Raw genomic sequence first — 20,795 nt, forward strand, 5'->3', positions numbered from 1 at the left:
AGAGTTTTCTCTTTCTTTTTCTCTTCCTTTTATTCTTCTCACTTTGGTATGCATGGGTATCATTCTGAAGGGAGTTTTCCCTTTGCCTTTAACGTTGTTTGAAATGTATTTGACCTTCATTTTTCCTCGAAGCAATACTGGAATATATGACTCTTGAAATGCCTCGTCTGTTCTTGACGCTTTCTTCACATACGTCTTTTGGCTTTCGTATATCTGGGGGGCATACTGGGATATAGGTAGCTCCAACTTTTTACTCTAACGTTACGCGATAAATTGTACACTTAATGATTATCCCCATAAAATACTACTTGAACACCGGTTTGGCTTTCTCTCTTTCCTATCAAGCCCCATGACTATATTGTTCAATTCAAAGTTTCAGGTATAGGATGTTGTTGGTATGCCATATATCCTGGCATTTTGTTTTCTCCAAATTTCTTTCCTTAGTATGTACTGTACATGTATGTATGTGTACAAAGTCTATTGTCTTCCATCCCCTGCTTATTTTATCCAACGTGGAAAAGTTGTCTTTCCTTCAGCTATCATATCAGGGCACCGTTGGTTTCCTTAACTTAACTAGCATGCATGCCTACCCAGATCGGCCTTCGCAACCGATTTGCTCCTCTTTCCTCCTGCCTCAAGAGCACATCTGATAGCTTCAGGCTCGGTAGAATACTTAAAATTTCACTTCTTCCCCATTTTCCGGCTTCAGCTGGTCGACAATATTCTTCGGGTCTTTGAATGCGATAGCAACAAATCTAGGCGCTCGGCGTTAGAATAGTGCCACTCAATCCAAAGGAAAACGGGCCCGACAAAGGGAGAAAAACAAGAGTAAAGAGCAACTGTATCGTGTGTTGAGAAAGCTGTTCACATACTTTGTATGGCTCCCCCGTGCCAAAACTTTGTGATTGGTGTTGGTGAACTTTATCGATGTGAATGCCAGTGTTTTACCGACTGAGATATAGTAGTTTTAATATGGTGAGGTCATTGAGCCGGAGACTGGGAGAATGGATTAAAGCATACATTTGTCGCATGTAACCTCCTAATTGAGGTCTTGAGTGACTTGAGCTCGAGATAAGGGTTCGGGGAGAGCAAACCCGTCTAACTTACCGCCAGAATCTTATCCCCAATATTACCCCCAGAACTGAGGTATGTTACTGGTGATGAAATTAGAGCTTGGGGCCAGAGAATTCAATCCTTAGCTTTGAGCAAGTTCAAAACAAACCTTGAAGATCTGTTGAGACACCAGTAGAGAATAATCCCATCGAAGCAATGGCCAGCGATCCGCCGAGATCGACTACGGAATATAACATCAACGAAAGTTAATTGCATGACAACAGAACGATGGTGTATTTCACGTACCCATGCTGGCAATCGTGCCTCCATGGAGTATACCCAATCGATTCTTATAAAGAAACAGGAATATATTAGTTAAATTTCCCGCCAGCACTACAGCGATGGGAAACACAAACCGTATGGTCTTTCTCAATATCTAGTTCGAAGTTCACAACACCAGGGCGTGCAGCTGTCACGCGGAGCTATTGATATTCAGGATGTTATATCAGTTCTCTCATTAGATTGGGGTTTGTATAGATCAAGCTTGAGATGGACGATTCGAGTTGTGGGACTGAATTGCAGCAACTGCAAAGGGTAATTATCATTCATGGATATCGGCATAGCCACATACTTTATCCAGCAATCTATACGCAACGACTGGTCATCAACTATGCATTTTTCCCTATCAGTCATTCCAATTGTCTGAAAGCAGATGAATACCTGGGTTCTAAGCCGGATGTTGTCCGGAAGGACTGCCAGACCTATTTAAATGGAATTATTAACTGCTGAAATGAGAATTAGCAGCTTAAACATGTAAATACTTACTGATTGAACAAATTTTAAGGTTTTCATTTTGGAACGACCAAGCACCGAACAAAGGATGTGTTGAAGCTTGAGATAGCCCTCCAGGTTGTTCTAGATCTTCGCCTCTCCAATAAGATTAAACGAGAAGCGCAATAGCCGACGCTTAGATAATCGCATGGAAATGCACTCTTGGCGAGCCCCGCCTGCCGTACAAATATCAACTTCTCTCTTTTCCAAACCGTCTGAGCTTCCTGCCAGAGACACTGCCAGAGACACTGCCAGTTACTGCCTTGGGCTTTGCAAACTTCGATCCCGCGCCCGATTGGTATCACTATGATAGATCGGTGATATATAGAACGGCGACTGGGGCCCAGAGCCACTGTTCCGGCAGAGAGTGAAAATGGCTGCGTCCTCTTCCCGCTCGATGGAATACCTGGAAAGTCTGCCAGGAACAGTCTTCCGCAGACTCTACCAGCAACCATCCACAGCTCTAGCAATCTTCCGGCGAATGTTGCCGTACCTGGGTAATGCGCAATACAGGTTTTTCTATAGGACGATATTCAGTATGAGATAGCTAATACCAAATAGCAAAATGCTTCGTCATGGCGCTTCTATACCTTAAGGATCCCCTCCCTGCAGCAGATCTAGAACTATGGGTGAAGGCCGAGAGCAAACGGTGAGTGCAAAGGTTTAATATATAGTTATCAATACTCAAGATTTTGATACTAATTGCGCGGTATTTGAAGCGAGAGAGACAACGCGCTATCGATATTGGGCCGGCTCCATATCCTCTCAAATACCACAACATCGGATAATGTCAGGGCATATACTGTTACGGATCCGTTCTCGTCATCACTTCGACAGGCTCTTACAGGAGGAGATAAACAACAATCTTTTGGAGTCCCGTCCTTAACCGACGATGAAAACTCTATGACCGTTGCTCAACTTGACTACTATGCAAGAAGTCAGTGGGAAGGCGTTCTAGGTTATATGGTTGGAACTAGCGCTCTGGGAGTACAGCAGGCAGTCACGTTAAGTAAGGGTGTCAAACAACTTCTCCAAGCCTGCCATCTCGTGGAAGTCCGCGACCGAAGAGTTGAAATCACAAAGGATGGTTTCGCCTTCGTCCTACAGGACCTTAACACCCAAGTCTGGCACATCTTAATCCTCTACGTCGAAAATGCAGAGCAAATAGGCATGGACAGCATCGAAGTTTTATCTTTCCTCTTCGTCCTCAGCAGCCTCGAACTCGGGCAATCATATGAAAAAAAACATCTCACATCCACTCAACTCAAGACCCTGGCTGATCTTACTGATTTCGGCATTGTATACCAACATTCTCCGCACCAAGAAGCAACTCGTTTCTACCCTACCCGCCTAGCCACAACCCTAACCTCCGACTCTATAACCCTCGGCAGCTCCATCTCGAGCAGCTTAACCGCGCCCAACGGAGTGCCCAGCGCAACCTCCAACGAACCCTCAACAGGCTTCATAATCATAGAAACAAACTACCGTCTATACGCGTATACCTCATCCCCACTCCAAATCTCATTAATCGCCCTCTTCACAAGTCTAAAATATCGCTTCCCCAACCTCATCACAGGCAAGCTGACACGTCAATCCGTCCGACGCGCCGTGGAAATGGGCATCACGGCCGACCAAATCATCTCATATCTAACCACCCACGCCCACCCGCAAATGCGAAAGTACCACGCAACGAAGCCCGGCGCGAACCCCGTCGGCGTACACACCGTTCTCCCGCCTACCGTTGTTGATCAGATCCGTCTCTGGCAGCTAGAGCGGGATCGAATAAAAGCTACGCCAGGCTTCTTATTTAAGGACTTCGTTAGCCTAGCGGAATTTGAGGGCCCGTGCAGATATGCAGAGGAAATTGGGGTTTTGGTATGGAAGTCTGAGAGGAAGCGGATGTTCTTTGTCACCCGGCATGAGCAAGTTGCAGCGTATTTAAGGAGTAGGGCTGGAAGGGCCTAGGTTAATTTCGAAAAGTGAGGTTAAAGGATAACTTGAAGTCTTGGTTTTTTTCTTCTAACGGGGTAGGTTATACCCCTTTTGTGTTTTTTTTCTTGGTATAAGACGCCCCTTTTTTACGACAAAATGGGAAAGGCGTCTGTGGCGTTATCCCAGAAGACTTTGTTTTGATCTTTTTCCCATCTTTTGATATCCGTGAAAAGTATACTTTTCGTATTTTTTCAAAATTTCTATATTTTTCGCATCTGTGTCGTTCTTTCACAGATCCAGCGGAACATGGACATTGAACATATGTTCCATTCAGATTATACCCCAGATTCCGGTTTTTCGCAGTGCTAAGAAAAGAGCAAAAGAAAACGCAAAGAGCAGTATCGTGGGATCCATATTAATCGTTACTCCAATCCTCCTAACTCCGAAGCATATCAAGCAGATCGAAATGGAGCATGTAAAAATGCAAACTAAAACAAAAATTACCAAGGTATTTCGAATGGGCCAACAGGATATTTGTTTGTAACAGGAAGAAAAAAAATAAAAAAGAGAGGTGGGAGGAAAGATAATCAGAAAAATAAACTAAAATTTCTCCCATCACTCAAGCCAAACTTTTCCGAACCGTCCTAAACATATTCATCAAACCAATCCCTCCGCTCCCAGCTCCACCACCCCCTCCCAAAGCCCCGCCGTCACTCCACTTCCACTTCTTGTCAGCCATCTCTCCGGCCACTCCGGCCAATACAAGTGTTCCATCATTGAGATCAGACGTACTGCCACCGTGCCTTTGTTTATTCCCAGCAACACCAGCACCGGCATCACGCACAAACCGCATTTTCCACCGATCGCCAAAACATTTGGAATAGGCATCTCGAAATTCCAAGAAACTGATTCGTGCCTCTACGGTCGTGCAGGCGTTTTCGAGGAAGGCGAAGGCACGCGTGACCCGCTGGTCGTTCGTGTTTGCGGAGGAGGATGGGAAGATATTGTAGTATGGTGATGCAGCTGAACTGTCATATCCAGTGACTGCGCCTGATTCTTCTTTGAAAGAGTCTTCGTGGTGGAAGGCATTTACCAAGGTGGAGAAGCGGCCTAGCCAATATTGGCGCGGTTTGGCGGTGACTACCTGAGAATCGAGGGATTTCTTTGTTAGCGAGAGATAACTGATGGAAGAGCATCGATATATGGGAGCATGGAATGGGTTTCTAGCCAGGCTTACGGTTTTGATGTCATCGTCGTTATGTGGCGAAGTACATCCAGATTTACGACCCTCCATCGAGCTTTGATTCTTCGAGCTCCTTGGCTGCTGTATACCCGAGCAACAGGCATTCTTTACTTTAGCATCTGGGGAGCTTTGTGGACCACTAGGACCCGGTCCTACTTCGCAGTCTTTAATGACGTTGCACTTGCTATGGGCATTGATTTGGTAGCGGTTAATAAAGCTTTCGGCTGGTGCAAAGTAGCCAGGAAGCTTAGAATATGAGGCGAAGTTTAGAGTTGTCTGACTTTTTGGCAATGAGCGCCCTTTTTGGTCTGAAAATGCCTGTTGAATGGATGTAGGACAATTTTGTGACCCGAATAATCCGGCTGACGGATTATTGGCTATATTGACTACTTGCGCGTTTGCTGCTGTTGCTAGTTTCTGATGTTTTTCTCCTATTTGTTGCTGTTGATGTTTCCTGTCCAGGTTTGGTTGTCCACACGAAACCTTACTGTTTCTCGACAGCGATTGGTGGCGTGATAAAGAGGAACCATGCCTGGGACTATTAAAGGAAGAGAACGTGGTTGACTTCGGAATCTTGGCCACTGCGTTTGTATTTCTTCTGGGATATCCGTCTGGTTGGGGACTGGGCAATGGAATTCGTGACACCTGAGGTGGGCCTGTTCCCCCCCTTAACGCCGCGTATTTGACACTTAGTTTTCCTCTGTTTGTCTGACCTTGCTCAGATGGCTTCTCGTGAGAGATGAATGGTATCTCTGGTACAGGTATCTGGATGTCACCGTTCTGTTGCTTTCCATTAAAACCTGGGCTTGCCATAGTGGAAGCCGCTAGTCCCCCTGGTGTCTGGGATTGACCTTTTGAATGGGTTCCCGATGTCAGTAGTGACCTGCCCATAGTTTGTTTCACGGGTGCTATGGCCCGTTCGGATCGCGACTGCAGGTCTCCGGGACTAGGTGGGCACGAGCTGGTCGTGAACGACGTTGTTGGCGTCGTATTTTGACTTGAACCCCCGGTATCTGTGTGACGTTTCCTGCGGTGAAATGTGCTCTTCGCAAAGGCTTGGAGGGACTGTGTTAAAGATGACTTACGCCGACGGCCCTGCAAAGTACTGTTGTATTTAGTATCACCAGGCGAAACGTATATATGGGGAAAGGAGGCCGGATATCGCGTAAAAGACATGTTTGTTGGGCTCAGATTCAAGAACTGGATGACCTTCTGGATGTGTATATACGTTGTTTATGTTAGTTTACGGATGCGGATCCCTATCATCAGGATGGACGCGGAACAGCGTCGTGAGATGTCAGGGAGTAGCATATATGGCTGGAGCTGTGAATACCAATAAAAGATAAAAACACTGAACAGAAATCAATAGAAAGGAAATCGATATGACCAAGTGAAGACGGTCTGAGCGTACAGTGTTACTGAGCAAGTCAGAAAGATGAAGAATGTGCTTCTCTAGCAGACGTCGCATATTACTGCTTTGGGAAGTATGTTTGGCACCGCAGTTGAGCATCCTCGCACCACATAATACAGAAAAAAATCAATATTTGAAGTGCTGTGCTCTTCAACGAATGACTTAAGGTAACGGGCAAACGCATCCTGTAAACAGATCCTAACCTCAAATGACATTTTAAACATCAGTTCTTATTCCGCTCCGACGACGATATCTCCCTCAGACACCTTTACGGCGCTACCACTCAATTGGATTTTATCGATCTCCCTGCCCCCCTCCTTCAACACAACCTTCAGTCCAATATCACTCCTCCTCCCCATTTCCACCCCCTGAACAACATGGAAGAGCATCTCGTGCTCGCTTCCACTTCCGTTCCCATCCCCAATCCCTGTCAGTGCTAAGTAGGAAACAAGCCCACTCGCAGCGCTTCCGGTCGCCGGATCCTCAGAGGCGTCGAAAAACATTCGACTGCGAATAACATTTGTCTTCCGCACCTCGTCCCATACATCTTTCACATAGAAATACACATGAAGGGGTATTCCTGTGTCCCAGCCGGGGTCAAAATAGCCTGCCGCCTCTGTGCTTATCGCCGGAAAGCTATACGCCCCACTCGCGGTCGTTGCTGCAGCCAGTGCTTCCAAGCTAGGCAACCGGACATGGGCAGCTGTCATACCCTTGACAACTGAGACGATGGGAAATCCGTCGGCATGCTTGCTAGGGTCTAGATACGGCTCCACAGATGGGTGCAGCTTGAGCAAATCCTCCAAAGAGAACCTTCTTGAGTGGATGTGCACGTTATGCGGAATCAGCGCGGAAACTATCTTAGGGTCCTGTGCGGATATGGAGATTGGGATTTCTCCAGCCTTTGTGGCAATTGCTGATGGTGGCACTTCATCCCTGTTACCTAGTTTGGAGTGTAGGAGCAGCCATGATGTTGCGCCGATGGTTGGGTGGCCGGCAAATGGAATCTCTGCCAACGTCGTAAAGATGTCTATGGTGCGAGGTTGTTGTGGCCAGCTTGAGGGATGGACGAAGATGGTTTCGCTGAAGTTAAACTCACGGGCAATGGCTTGTTTTTGGGTTTGAGTGATAGGAATGTTGTCGGAGAGGAAAACTAAAGCCAAGGGGTTGCCAGCGAAGGGGGACGTGGTGAACACATCGAGGGTAACAAAGTGGAGGGATTGGGCCATTGCGATAGTATGTTCGCTCAGTTCTTATTGCGACACTTGAAATAATTTATTCCCACCTGCGATATTTTGAATTGTTCAATTTGGGGTTGTCGGCCAAAGCAATACTATATATATCCCTCCCTGAGTCATATGTAGCGGAGATGTGGGGGAGACTCAATCTTCAAACCCGCGCAAATGCCGCATTCTCCAATCCACTACGGATAAATTTAGAAGAACGTGCTGGTACCCGTTGTCTCTAGATCAGAGCATGCTGTTTATCATGTGATATTAGATATTACGGAGATAATTGCGGATCAAAAAGCATGATTCTGACATTATATCTCAGTACGGAGTGGTATAAATATAAATGGCACGGAGTATAAAAGACTTCAAAGGTAGAATGAAATTCTTTGTGCGATTATATTAGTTCTTCATTACTCCGTAGAGTGAGTGAGCAAGCTAGGCACATTACAACTTGTCTGTTATAGGGCGCGTTTTACAAATTAGCAACAAATGGTTGCCGCGCCTCTCCGCTCGTTGATCCGTGATTGCTTGCCTTAACTTGAAGATAAGCTGTCCCTCTCCATCTCCTCTGTCCAATCATAACGACCTGTCCCCCTATAGCAGAAGTCAAATGCGATGCACGGTACGGAGCTCCGTATGCAGTGACCGATCGTATTAGCAGGGCCAACGGCAATAGCAAGACAGGTTATACTTCAACTGACCCCTCGCGTGGCTCGACTGACCGCGCGAGAGAGAACAAGCTAAGGATTGCTCGGCCATCTTCCCCATTCTTTCTTCTTTTAAACCTGATCCTAAGGTGTTGTGATTCTTAACCGGGCCCTAGATGATTTGTAAGCTGCCGCTCACCTGCAACCTCTGGTCGGCCCCTCGTTCCGAGGGTCCGCCATCTCAACGTTATCCGCCATCTCAACGTTACTGCCCACTTATACCCATGATATTCAGTTGATTTATCAACCAATGAATCTATATTTGATAGATACAAATAGATTATATTGTAAATGAACTATTGCCGTGAATTCCTTGTAAATTTGGTGGCATTAACATAAATGCCTTTGTCTCTGCAATATCTCTTAAGTTCCTTCATAACCTTCTTCAATTTTGGCCGTAACTTCTCCAATGCCTCCTCAATACCAATCTGATGATGAATAGCTGTCATTTTGCGAATATTATCTGCAGAGATGACTCCTCCTTTATGAACTACCCTCCGTGAGCCGTTCAGACGGCGTTTGCGAGCAGCCGAGGCGGCAGTTGTCTGCGAGAGCTCCTCCTGCAAAAGAGCCACTGTATTGGCCATTGCAATACTACCCTTATAAAGCTTCTGTAATCCTTCATATATATAGTCCTCATCATAGTTATCTTCATCTTCCTCTTCCAAAGCCTCGAGTTTGCGTTTATATCGGTTGAATTGGCGTACAGTTGAAGGAGTATACCAAGTATCTGAATCCATGGAATCTGAATTTGAAGATTCTGAAGGAGTAGTCTCGAATTCACGCAATTTATTAAGGACAATTGAAGGATTGAATGGAAGTAGGCCAGTTGCTTCCCATCCATGTTTGATTGTATGAACTCTGAATGTTGCTTTTCGTATGGAGGTGATAGCATGAAGAAATTCAACCTTTGTGAACTTCTCACAGCCGCGTCTTGTTGCTTCTTCAACTGCCACTGAATGATGATGCTTAAAGGCTTGAAAAACACCAACATCCAGAGGTTGTAATAGGTGACTCGTATGCGGGATGAGATAGAAGGGAATGATGTTGTTCTTTTCACAAAAATCCATGAATTCAAAGGTGCAATGGGAGTCAAATCCATCTAATAGAAGCAGACGGTGGGTTCCTTTGTTGCGAGCTTTTGTAGACCGATGGAAATGCTGAATCCACTGAAAAGAGATTTGATCATTATTATACCCAGTGTCGGATGTAGCTATCATGGCATCCTTCTCTATTTCATCTGTCCACCGCTCCTGTAGCTGCTTCGCGGTGAGAATATATAAGGGAGGAATGGTAAAGCCATCAGTTGCAACTCCTTCAATGATAGTAAGACTTTCTCTATTATTTGAACTTCCAACATAGGCCCGTCTTCGAGGATCTCGCGTTACAATCCATTGATCATGTCCAATTCCTATTCTGAACCCTGTTTCATCGAAGTTGTAGATATCGCAATCTTGAATTCCATATTTATTGACTGTTTCTTTGAACCGGTTAAACCAATCAAGGATATGAGATGGTTGATGAGCCTGTTTCCGTAATATATCAATGGTCTTCTGCTTGCGTACATTATACTCTGGATGGCGTTTGAGAAATCTTTTGACCCAGTGCTCTCCAAGCCCAGGTGCAGGTGTGGTAGAATCTGTATGGCTCTGCGCAAGTAGGAATCGAGCAGCACCAAAGATCATCGATCGATTGGGAGGTAGGCATAGCTTATCTAGAGCTTCTATATACTGACAAAGTGATTTTTCCTGCTCAAAAGATAAAAGTCGATTAGCAGGAGGTCGATGAGTTCGCGGAGCACGGCCATTGTATCGATTGAGCAGACGGGAATAGGGAAGGTTATAATCTCTTGCCAATGCTTTGATATTGGGTTTTTCAATATCGGCTATGGAATCTAGAGCCTCTGTGATCTTATTCTCTATTAAAATATATGTAGAAGTCATCACATTGGTTGATTATTGCATTTTGAAAAAAGAGATTCGCGTATTTGAAAATAATCGCGTTGAGATGGCGGATAACGTTGAGATGGCGGACCCTCGGAACGAGGGGCCGACCAGAGGTTGCAGGTGAGCGGCAGCTTACAAATCATCTAGGGCCCGGTTACATGTCTAGTTCAAGTGACAAGGGACTACTTAGTATTGCGTGAGCAATTGTGGGGCAAGGCCCCCCTTGAGGGCTAGATCCAGAATGGTATAGTGAAGTCTCTCCATCAAGGATGACTCAGTTATAAATAGGGAAATGTAACTAGAGAGTAGCTGAACATAAGGGTAGGCTAGTGAGGTGAAGGCTGTCATAGTCTCAGACTGCATATGGCCTTATAAAAAATAAGAACAACAACAACAACAACAACAACAACAAACCCTGAGAATCATTGAACAAGGCGTAAGGAGGCCGGGGAGTGCCCCAGAGCCAAGAACAGAGGATCAGCTTGAATCTCTGAAGATATTAGGCCACTAGGGCAAAAGAGCTCAATCACCACCAGCGCTGTGGTGGTACGGAGTATAGAGGGTACGAATCAACCCAATCCAACCCCCCCAACAGAAGAAAGACCAATTATGTGATTGATAGAGATAACGTGGTGGTGTTGTGGAGCTAGCTAACTTAAATTAGCGCCCTCGCTGCTTTTGCACGCTGATAAATCCCCCACTACCTTTTTCGGCTAAATCCGGCTGAGGTTATTCCCTGCACTCACCATGTACTGTACCCACTTTTCCGACTCACCATCCAGATTCTGGTCTCATTGGAGATTTCCATGCGCGGTGCTGCCGTATAGCACCTGTGAGCACAGTCTTGCGTCCATTGTTCGCATTGACGGCATCTCGGCTGCAAGTCGTAGGAGTTAGAAACAAGACGGCTTTCGAGAGCTCAATACAAATACTAAACTCCCTGAAAACCCACCGATGTCGCGCACCCCTAGTGAAGCCAACCCCATTGAGGGCTGGCTCGTTCAACGCAAAAAAAGCTCGCGATGACCCTTGGTCCATTGAGATATTCAGCGTGCCGCCTACTCAAGGAAAGCAGTATACCATGCTACCTTTGGGCTGAGGATTCTTTAGCATACTATGGAGTGCCCACAGTTGTTTTTGACGTACACATCGTTGTTTCCGACATGAAGAAAGCTGTAGACGCACTTGTTGAAAGAGGCTGGCACCCTCCACCTTCTGACTTTGAACCAAAGTACATCGATATTAAGGAGGCCACTTGCTATCTTGTTGAACCACAATGCAAGAGTGTGGGCCTGTTAGATGATGTGGTTGCTCTCACAGCAGCCTCTGATTGGGATATCAAGCTTCCAGAAATTGCCACACAGAAAAGCTGGCATCGCCAGAGAGTTGCCAGATGGCCCTTTATTCCACCATTACATCAATTTCTGGATTCTCTTATCAGAAGATGGCTGGATACTCTGGATGCACACTTTTTCTTTCATCGCCACATAAGCTGCTTTTTGGGCTATCTTTATGGTTATATTCCAATTTTAAAACTCAGAGAATTTGCTGATTACTTGAAGGTGGATCATCGGCAATACCATTTGGATGTAGTTGCAGGAGTCAGCTACACTAGAGAGTCTTTTAGAATTCATTCACAGAAGATCCGAGACTCCATACTCAGAGGGGAGTATGAATTTCAGGAATGTTCAGTTTCAAGGGATGATGAGCGGTTTTTCACAGCTGATGTTGAGGCACGATTACTGGCTACGCTTCCACCAGCAAATCATAAATAATCACATAGTGATGGAGGTGGAAGGTTGGTTTATTGTAACTATCTAGCGGGCACAGCACTGCTTAAATAGGTGTGGTCACATGGCATTCTAGCCAGCAATAGGGATGCCAACTCATAGTATTCTATTAGCCTTCTCGATAACAAGTGTTTTGGTTGCTGTGATTACACTATCGTTCATACTATCCCCTCTCATATGCCGCTGGGGAGCATTACTTGCAGTTCACACACCCAAAGAGAACCTAATTTATGCTACAAACTTATCTCATTTATGGTTAAGATTCTTATTTCAATCATGAGGTAATTTAATGTCTTCAATCTGTGACCAGGAACAAGGCATGAGAGACAAACAGCCATCAATTGCAGGAGCGCAAAAAGAAAAAAGATGGCAGGTAACAAACTGTGGAAAGCAAAAATCCGACATCAATGAGTGGGGTATTACCGTATTCTGATTGGGAACTTGACTGATTGAGCGATGTCATCTTCAGCGCCCCCTGCTACCAAACCATATTGAGGTTGGTCAGAAGGTACTTATTGACAGAACCCCGGATTAGCTATTGCATGTATATATTTAGAGTAGACTTCACTCGAACCCAGCCTGTGCCCACAAAGCCTGATCCTCCGCTGATAAGCAATATGTCGCGGTAAACCAATCGCGGAATTGTTTGGTAGCATTCGGGACTTCTGTTGCAGTCGGTTTTGGGTGGTATGGATTGTTCACAAACCACTGTAGAAGAATTACGATATCCTCAGCGTCGGTTCCTCTTTTGTCTTCGTTGGCCCGTCCCAAGATTGACCGGCATTTTGCATTTAGTATGAGTGCGGGTTTGAGAACGCGCACCTGTTGAACTTCTATTGTTGGTGTCTCCGCATCGTATGGTTCTGTGAAAAGTGCTGGTGGTGTCAGGATCTCAATCTCGACCCCTTGATAATGGGTGTGGAGAGTTCCTGGCTCGATAACAAAGCCAACTGCATTCCGAAGCTCTTACCGAGCAGCCTTTGTCTGTCCCATAGCCTGTACGGAGTAGGGACCACGAAATCCACATCCTGAGTAAGACGTTGTGAACCGAGGAGCATACATGCTGCTCCACCAATGACGGCGTACTTGGTTTAGTGTATCCGTAATGCCACAGCGACTGCGTGAGTTGCATTTCGCACGGCTAATCGAACTTGACAATCGCTGGGTTCGGGGATTGGATCAGAGGGTGGGTACGAAGGCAGCCTTGTGACCCTTGTCTCTTGCAGTTTTTTTGGCTTGCCTGATCTTTGTTAACTACTCCGTAGCTGGTATGTCGTCCCGTTCTGCTGACAGCCACCATCTAACCAACCACCCGAGAAATGGCAAATGCCTGCGAGGAACGCCCTATCAATCTGCCCCGCTCCCTGATCCTTCTCGAGCCCCCGCAGGAATTCAGCCAGCGGGCGTCAGTCATGTGTCTGGCAAGTACAGTCAAGCAGCTAAATGCGGCTCAACTCCTTGATTCAAAGGTTTCTTTGTGTTCAGGTCCTGAAAAAAACCGCGGATCCTATCTATTTCTCGCCTTGTGCTTTGTGTTGTGTGAGATTCCTGTTTCATTCTCTCAAGCCTTTGCTAGGTATCGAAGTTAACGATATCTTCATTTATTGGTCCCTTGCATTTCCTTGCTTTACTCGGCGATTAGCTCTGGAAACCCTAGCTTGTTCGACGGGAGACTTTTTCATGGGCCTCGAAATCTCAAAGGACTGTCGCTGGTCAACCTCCCGACGATGATTTGAATAAAGGTTTCCTTCGAGTATTTGTTTTTTCATCATTCATCTACGTCTACCTAAGCTCGTCTGCTTTGCCTTCTTTTCTTTGGGCACACTGGACATGACAACTACCACCCCTTTAGAAAGCGGCTGTATGCTGGCCGCAAGCAAGACTGACAAACGCTCTAGTCTGCTAGACTGGCCGCAGTTGGTGGGACTGAGAGAGCTGGACTTGGGAACTGACAAACTCCCACCTCTTCACTGGCTTGCGCACCCTTTCCCTGCCGAGCTCGAAGTTATACCAGATAATATCCCTCCTGATGTCATAACTATTATCCACCAGTCCTTGTCTTTTGACCTGTACAGGAAAAGCGCATTGCCTTCTCAGGATGGCGGGTCAGATGCGCACCAGAATGGGTCTCTCATTTCCAATTCGCAATGCAGACAGCGAAAAGGTTCGATCTCACAGTTATCTCGCTTATCATCGCTAAACAATTCTGAGGGGAGTCGATCGCCCTCGAAGCGCTCGGTAGACTCTGGGTCTATTAGACGTCCTCTGGTCTGGATTGGCAGTAAGAAGTCGAACCCTACCAGGGCACTTAGGGATAGATTAAGGGAGCGCAATACATTCAAGTAAGCTGCCTTTGAAATTTTGTTTCTGGGCTTCAAATTTTCAGCGACAACTTTCTTTTACGTTCCAGGCTTATTTTGGCATGCTACAATATAGGGAATGTTCGAGTTGTTTTGACGAGATAATGGATAAAAACCTAATCAGCCTGAACTGTCAACACAAATACTGCCTAAAATGTTTTATGCAGCTCATTAATACCGCAATGGCTACCGAAAAGCTCTTCCCACCAAAATGCTGTCTTGAGGAGATACCACAACGACTTATCCTTGATAATTTGGACCATAATGGAAGAGATGCATTCAGATTGAAGGCGCAGGAATACTCCATTTCTGAACCGCATCGAGTGTATTGTCCCGAAATAACGTGTGCGAAATGGATACCTCCCAACAAACTCAAAAAAGGCAAAAATCCTAGTCAAAAAAGCTGCCCATATTGCCGCACTGAGATTTGCACACTCTGCCGAAGCCTAGCGCATGCAAACTTGAATGACTGCCCTCAAGACTATGGGCTGGAGGCTACACTGGAGGAAGCTGAATATCACGGCTGGAGAAGATGTTACAGCTGCCATTCTATGGTTGAGTTGACTGCCGGTTGTCGGCATATTACTTGTAATTGTGGATCGGAGTTCTGGTATGGCCCCTCGGCGCGTTTTCATTCATCATTTCGTATCCACTGACCAAACTGACACGATTTGCAGCTACACATGCGCAGCTCGGTGGCATACATGCGACTGTACAGAAGATGATCACCGACGTAGACAAACTGAAATCGAAGCCCGACGGCTGCAGCGGGATCGACAAATTCAAAAGGAGGCAGCTGAGATCGCAGAGGCGCTTGCCCAGATTGAACGTATGGAGCGCGAAGAAGCAATGGAGAGAGAACGGAGGGGAGAGGAGCAACGTCGCAAGGAAGAAGAGGAGCTCCGCGACAAAGAGATGAAACGGATGATGCATATCGCTGCCACACTGCGGGGCTTGCGAACTGCCTTGTCAAGTATCAATAAGTACCAGCAGACCCTCCTAAACAAGAGACATGAAAAAACAGCCCATAGCCTCCACAGCAGGACCACAGCTGGAACTTCAGTGGTGGAGCAACAGCGGGATAAGCTCCTGGAGGGTCTTCGAACAAACCAGAAACAGCGCATGGATCAACTGATAGTTTCACAAAAGGCTGAATTCGATAGCATGATAGCTCGCCATGAAGAAGAGGAGGACGACACACTCCTCACCGTCTCGCGCCATCTCAAAAGGAAAACCAATCGCGAGAGCAGAGAGAAGGCCATCCTAGATAAACTCGAAGCCTCCCAGGAAAGCGAAAGGCGCGGCCTTGAACAATCCCATCGGCAAGCAATCCTTACGCAGGAGCAGAATAACAATCTAGAGCTAAAAGCTCTCGAAGCCGGATTAGCACGCGACTACACCTCAACCCGCGAAACGGAGCTAGACACCTCCAAACTCACCCAGATGGTCCTCATCGATCGCAGCTGGTTTACCGCGGCGGTCGAGAAACGCTGGATGATGCTTGATGAGTACAGATTCCGACTGATCGACACGGGCGCGGATATTGAGGAACTGGCTGCCGTGGAGGTTGTACCGGATTCTGTCGAGTTACCTGCCGACTCGGAGTTTGGAAATGCGAATGCTGAGGTTATTTCTACTCCTGTCCAAACCGCACCCTTGCTGGTGTCCGTAACATCTTCTGAGCCGGAGCCGTTGCTAGAGCCAGAGTTGGGACCCCAACGTAGGCATGTCGTTCCGGCGGCTCCATCGATGCTAGGCAAGCAGCTAACACCTACAGCGGTGGTGTCGGCTCTTCCAAAGCAGAAAAAGAAGCGGGTATTTTCGCGATTGGTGAGTCAGTCACCGTATTCGCTGTTGGGATGATGGATTTTTTTTTTCCTCTCTGCGGTTCATTATCCTTGATTATTTTCAGCACTGGCAGAAGTTTATTGAAACTATTTGTATCGCGCATTTATATATCCTTTCCTGTATGCAGTGTTTGTGGAGTATTTGAAACTTTGACCGTTATTTCTTGCCTTATTTTTACTAGGTTTTCTCACAATAGAGATATGCTTTCATTAGATCTGATTATCCACTGAGTTAAATCAATTATTCTGTTATAAAACTTAAGTGCTACTTTAGTTTATAAGAATCTACATTTACTCATTTTTTATCTAAACATAAAATCAAAAACTATATATATATTTTAATTCAATGTTATTATTTTTATTCATTATATTTAATTAATTGTATCATTTATCATTTCTAAATTCTCTTCTAAATTCTTATAACTGTTTATAAATATAAAGACAATCGACAAATTTTTAAATGAGTTCAATTCTTTGAATTAGATAATGCAAATACCTTCAATCAATTCCTGCTGCCTTTGTTGATAACTGTGCCAAATTTGAAAGTGTTTGATAAAAATTTGATAAAGATATTTAATGAATAGTGCTTGAGAATCTGTGTAAAAAATGTATAGTATATATGTATGTATAAATTTAACATCTCAAAGAAGATGTGGGCAGTGTCTGCACTTTCAAAAGCGTGAAAATGTGCTACATTAAAGAGATTTTATATTATTATTATTCTTCTTCTTCTTCTGTTATACTCGTATGCAAGCAGTGCTTATGACGAGTCCTTGTGTAATGTTAAATACAGGCAAGAGTTGGTTATACATGAGGAATGCTTAGTGTTGAATGATGTCAAGAATATAACAGAAACATAAGAAAATTAATGAAAGACAGGATTTGATACTCACAATACAGGTTTCCAGCCCAGAAACAATAAGCTAAATCAGGTAGTAGGTGCGCCTGAAGATATCTAATTGTGGCCAAGACCTCACCCACGTTGCCCCTTTGGGTGGGTCCCACCCAAACGATATTTTCATCGCAATAATATTTTTCAATTATTTCTCAACTATTCCATACTATTATTATTCAAATATTAATATCTCAATCACAATATGACTAAATTTTGTCAAATCACTGAAGATTGCATTCTAGAGGCAGTAGATGCCTATAAAAGTGATACAACTCAAAAAATCAAACCTCTGTTATGTGAATATAAGGTCAGCTATCAAGCCCTTCACAGAAGAATTCAGGGAGTCAACTCATGAACAAAAAACAAGCCAATCAATTGTTTATTGGATTCCACACAAGAGAAGGCTTTAAAAGCATGGATTGCACAGTTGAATAAGGCTGGTCAATCCCTCATTATTGAGATGATTTGAAAATACTTGAATTTCATTTCTTGCATAGTGTCTTATAGATTCTTGCAAATCCTTCCTCTCTATGTTTGATCACAACTGACTTTATAGATTTATCAAATGCCTTGATGATTATGAGTGAATACACAGTGTTCAATGGATTCAAAATGAATGTCTGCAGAAGGTATTGAGCTTATAAAGACATGGTTTAACAGATTGAAAATCACAATGAAGCAAAATAGCATTCTACCCACAGATTGCTACAATATGAATGAGATTGGATTTCAAAAGGGTCAAGAATGTGCAAAGTGAGTCATTACAGCTTTTAAAAAAGTAAATGCAGTTCTATCCTCATTCTTTTCATGGTTGTTGAACACAGTAATAGAGTGTATATTTATAGATGAAGAGATTTTTCCATTGTATGTAATCTTGCAGAGTAAGAATTTATTGAAGAATTGAATTACATTTACAAACTTTTCTGATTTCTGACTTCTAACTACCTCTTCTACTGACTATACAAATGATGAGATTGAGTATCAATGACTGCTTCATTTTGATCACTATTCAAAGAAACAATAGATTGATAAATATAAACTTCTTCTTGCAGATAATCATGACTCTCATCTAATTTTTAAATTCATTACTTATTGCAATAAAAACAACATCATATTATACATCTTCTCTTTTCACAGTATGCATATTCTACAACCTCTAGATGGTTTACCCTTTCATCAATATAAGCACTTTCATATTAAAGCAGTCAATCAAGCAATCTGTAAAGGATTTCAACAATTTGACAAGTGAGAATTTCTATATAATCTATTCACAATTTGTAAAGACAAATTCAAATCAGCCATTATTAAACACAGTTTCTTCAGCTGTGAAATCCTTTCTTATAACTCTGATTTTGTTTTTAATGAATTATAGTCCTGCCTTTCTGCTGTTTCAACTCTACAGATTTGAGATGATACAAAAGTGCAGAATTACAGTCATCATCTTTAATGACATTTTCATTCAAGAATATACATGATCTCTGACATAATATTACAAAAGTAAAAGATGTGTTGGAGAATATTGAAAACTATCTTAATAACAGTTTTTCTAAGTTGAATCATCATTTTCAAAATATATTTACAAAAAGTTTAAAAACATAAAAAACAGAGCAAAACCCCGAACGAGCCCAATTCTTCGAATTAGACAACGCGAGTACCCTCAATCGATTCCTGCTGCCTTCATCAGTAACTGCTGCAAATTTGAAAAGATTTGATAAAGTTTTGATGGAGATATTTGATGAATAGTGTTTTGGCATCTGCTTGGGCGGATTTTCAACGTTTCATCAAATTACTCCATCAATACTGGCTCAAATCAACTCAGATTTTGACCAGAGATAGATCTGTCTTATATTGATAATCTATTAAAATCTTGTTCAATTTGATCTGCAGTTGCTTGAGTTATTCTTGTTTCTCTGTTTGAGAAAACTCTGATCGATTTTCGTGTTCCAACGTATCCGTGCCAAGTCCCCCCTGAGTACCTCCCAGCCACACGTGCCTGCCAAGTAACAAAAAGATACCTCGGCACAATGGACTAGTGCATACCCCATCAATTCGAATCCATCGTCCCTCGAATCCCTCGTCGAATCCCTTCGAATAACCCTCCCGTTGATAAAAACATAAGATAAAAGTGGAAATTTCAGTGTTTGAAAGATAGCTTGGTCCCTGCAAGTAGTTTATATATATATTTATATATATATAATCTATTATAAAGGAAAAAAGTGCAGGTTTAGCCTGTTGATTCTTCATTTGCATACCCATTTCTTTGAAAACTCAATATTCAACTTATTGGGAGCTATTCAGTAGAATAAAATGTTTCAATGTGAATGACAGGAAATTCATTTAGTATTGAAAGCTTTTGATATTTCAGAAATATAATCTTAAACTGAGAAGAAGTCTAATTTAAATAGAGACTTTGACAAACTTTTTATTAAAAAAAAAGACAAAGTTTGAAGAAGATAAAGTATTTTCTCTGTTTTAACTCTGAATTAATAAAACAGAAAATTTTTGCTCAAAAATTCATATTTCTTTTATTTTAATCAAAAGCTGAAGAGCTTTTATTAATATTGATCAATTTGTTATTATATATCTTTTCTTTTTCAATTGAGCTACACGTTTGTTGTGTGGGGAGATTTTTGAAGTAAAGAATATAATCAGTTAGTTTTAACAGCTTCTCTTCAAAAAGCTGAGTATTTTTTATTAATTTTTCTTTTAAAAACTGACATTTCAATTTCGACTTATTCAAATTGAAATCATTAGTTTCCTCTTTTTTTAATCTTTGTAACCCTCAGTCTGTGAAGATTTAACTGATTTATCTCTAAAAATCAATATTAATTTATTAAATTCTTTTGAAAAACTTAATCTAGTTACTATTACTAGTAGGAAAAATAGTTTGAAATACAATCAAATTTTTTAAATCTATCAATATCTATCAAAATGACAGAGAAAAATGTCTTTTCTGAGGAAATTTCTGAAATTGAATTTTTTTTTTAAAAAAGAAGAAATATCAAAATAAGATGCAAGAGATTCAAAATCTTGAAAAGGCTGTTAAATGCTTGAAAAATCAATGCATGAAGAAAAAAGACACTGAAGTACTTCATATACTGTTTATTCAAATAAAATAACTAAATGAGATTCTCAAGTACAAAATGGGAATCTGATTGAAATTTAAAAATATATTTGAGATAAAGTCTATATCTCAAGTTCTGATTCAAAAAATAGAGTAAAAATTTTATATTCAAACAGCAGCAAATATTGCAATAAAAAACACATTGTTTTTAAAAAAAGAAATATATTCAAATCTCAAAAACTGCTTCTTCTCTGAGTTATCAGATCACAGAGAAATCAAGAAAGAAATTGAAAGAGAAAAAGTTTTTTCAATTAAAAGTTTAAAGATTGATTGTTAAAGTCTTTGACAAAGAGATTTTTGAGAAGAAGATGCATGTATGTATGTATGTATGTATGTATGTATAGGTTTAACGTCCCGGAGACACGGGCAGCGCCCGTGTTTCAGAAGCCTCCCGAAGGGCATGGAGACGTGCTACGCTGGAGAG

The 20,795-nt window shown here is 42.9% G+C and overlaps 9 protein-coding genes across 9 annotated transcripts; 4 read left to right on the plus strand and 5 right to left on the minus strand.

Annotated features, from left to right (window-relative positions):
• Positions 1-673: 673 nt before the first annotated feature.
• On the minus strand, positions 674-1,905 carry HCAG_07758 (predicted protein; the record flags this gene model as incomplete). Its single annotated transcript, XM_001537399.1, has 8 exons — positions 674-755; positions 873-951; positions 1,021-1,039; positions 1,108-1,154; positions 1,223-1,294; positions 1,360-1,402; positions 1,470-1,535; positions 1,879-1,905. The coding sequence occupies 8 exons, from the start codon at positions 1,903-1,905 to the stop codon at positions 674-676; spliced, it is 435 nt and encodes a 144-aa protein (XP_001537449.1).
• A 352-nt stretch (positions 1,906-2,257) lies between these two features.
• HCAG_07759 (conserved hypothetical protein) lies at positions 2,258-4,185 on the plus strand (the record flags this gene model as incomplete). The annotated part of the gene is made up of 4 exons (XM_001537400.1): positions 2,258-2,381; positions 2,446-2,533; positions 2,679-3,759; positions 4,111-4,185. 4 exons carry the CDS (start codon positions 2,258-2,260, stop codon positions 4,183-4,185), a joined length of 1,368 nt encoding a protein of 455 aa, XP_001537450.1.
• A 250-nt stretch (positions 4,186-4,435) lies between these two features.
• Positions 4,436-6,235, minus strand: HCAG_07760 (predicted protein; the record flags this gene model as incomplete). The annotated part of the gene is made up of 3 exons (XM_001537401.1): positions 4,436-4,960; positions 5,054-5,910; positions 6,145-6,235. 3 exons carry the CDS (start codon positions 6,233-6,235, stop codon positions 4,436-4,438), a joined length of 1,473 nt encoding a protein of 490 aa, XP_001537451.1.
• Positions 6,236-6,700: 465 nt separating this feature from the next.
• On the minus strand, positions 6,701-7,699 carry HCAG_07761 (predicted protein; the record flags this gene model as incomplete). The annotated part of the gene is made up of 1 exon (XM_001537402.1): positions 6,701-7,699. The coding sequence occupies one exon, from the start codon at positions 7,697-7,699 to the stop codon at positions 6,701-6,703; it is 999 nt and encodes a 332-aa protein (XP_001537452.1).
• A 1,006-nt stretch (positions 7,700-8,705) lies between these two features.
• HCAG_07762 (predicted protein) lies at positions 8,706-9,149 on the minus strand (the record flags this gene model as incomplete). The annotated part of the gene is made up of 1 exon (XM_001537403.1): positions 8,706-9,149. One exon carries the CDS (start codon positions 9,147-9,149, stop codon positions 8,706-8,708), a length of 444 nt encoding a protein of 147 aa, XP_001537453.1.
• Positions 9,150-9,627: 478 nt separating this feature from the next.
• Positions 9,628-10,228, plus strand: HCAG_07763 (predicted protein; the record flags this gene model as incomplete). Its single annotated transcript, XM_001537404.1, has 3 exons — positions 9,628-9,678; positions 10,046-10,108; positions 10,184-10,228. The coding sequence occupies 3 exons, from the start codon at positions 9,628-9,630 to the stop codon at positions 10,226-10,228; spliced, it is 159 nt and encodes a 52-aa protein (XP_001537454.1).
• Positions 10,229-10,877: 649 nt separating this feature from the next.
• HCAG_07764 (predicted protein) lies at positions 10,878-11,393 on the minus strand (the record flags this gene model as incomplete). The annotated part of the gene is made up of 3 exons (XM_001537405.1): positions 10,878-11,001; positions 11,131-11,232; positions 11,308-11,393. 3 exons carry the CDS (start codon positions 11,391-11,393, stop codon positions 10,878-10,880), a joined length of 312 nt encoding a protein of 103 aa, XP_001537455.1.
• Positions 11,394-13,464: 2,071 nt separating this feature from the next.
• On the plus strand, positions 13,465-16,572 carry HCAG_07765 (predicted protein; the record flags this gene model as incomplete). The annotated part of the gene is made up of 5 exons (XM_001537406.1): positions 13,465-13,550; positions 14,044-14,487; positions 14,582-15,115; positions 15,183-16,335; positions 16,567-16,572. The coding sequence occupies 5 exons, from the start codon at positions 13,465-13,467 to the stop codon at positions 16,570-16,572; spliced, it is 2,223 nt and encodes a 740-aa protein (XP_001537456.1).
• Positions 16,573-17,920: 1,348 nt separating this feature from the next.
• On the plus strand, positions 17,921-18,320 carry HCAG_07766 (predicted protein; the record flags this gene model as incomplete). Its single annotated transcript, XM_001537407.1, has 3 exons — positions 17,921-18,000; position 18,128; positions 18,300-18,320. 3 exons carry the CDS (start codon positions 17,921-17,923, stop codon positions 18,318-18,320), a joined length of 102 nt encoding a protein of 33 aa, XP_001537457.1.
• Between the last annotated feature and the right edge of the window lie 2,475 nt (positions 18,321-20,795).

This window comes from Histoplasma capsulatum, genomic scaffold (assembly GCF_000149585.1).
Source record: "Histoplasma capsulatum NAm1 scaffold_9 genomic scaffold, whole genome shotgun sequence".
NCBI classification, from domain to species: Eukaryota; Fungi; Ascomycota; class Eurotiomycetes; order Onygenales; family Ajellomycetaceae; genus Histoplasma; species Histoplasma mississippiense.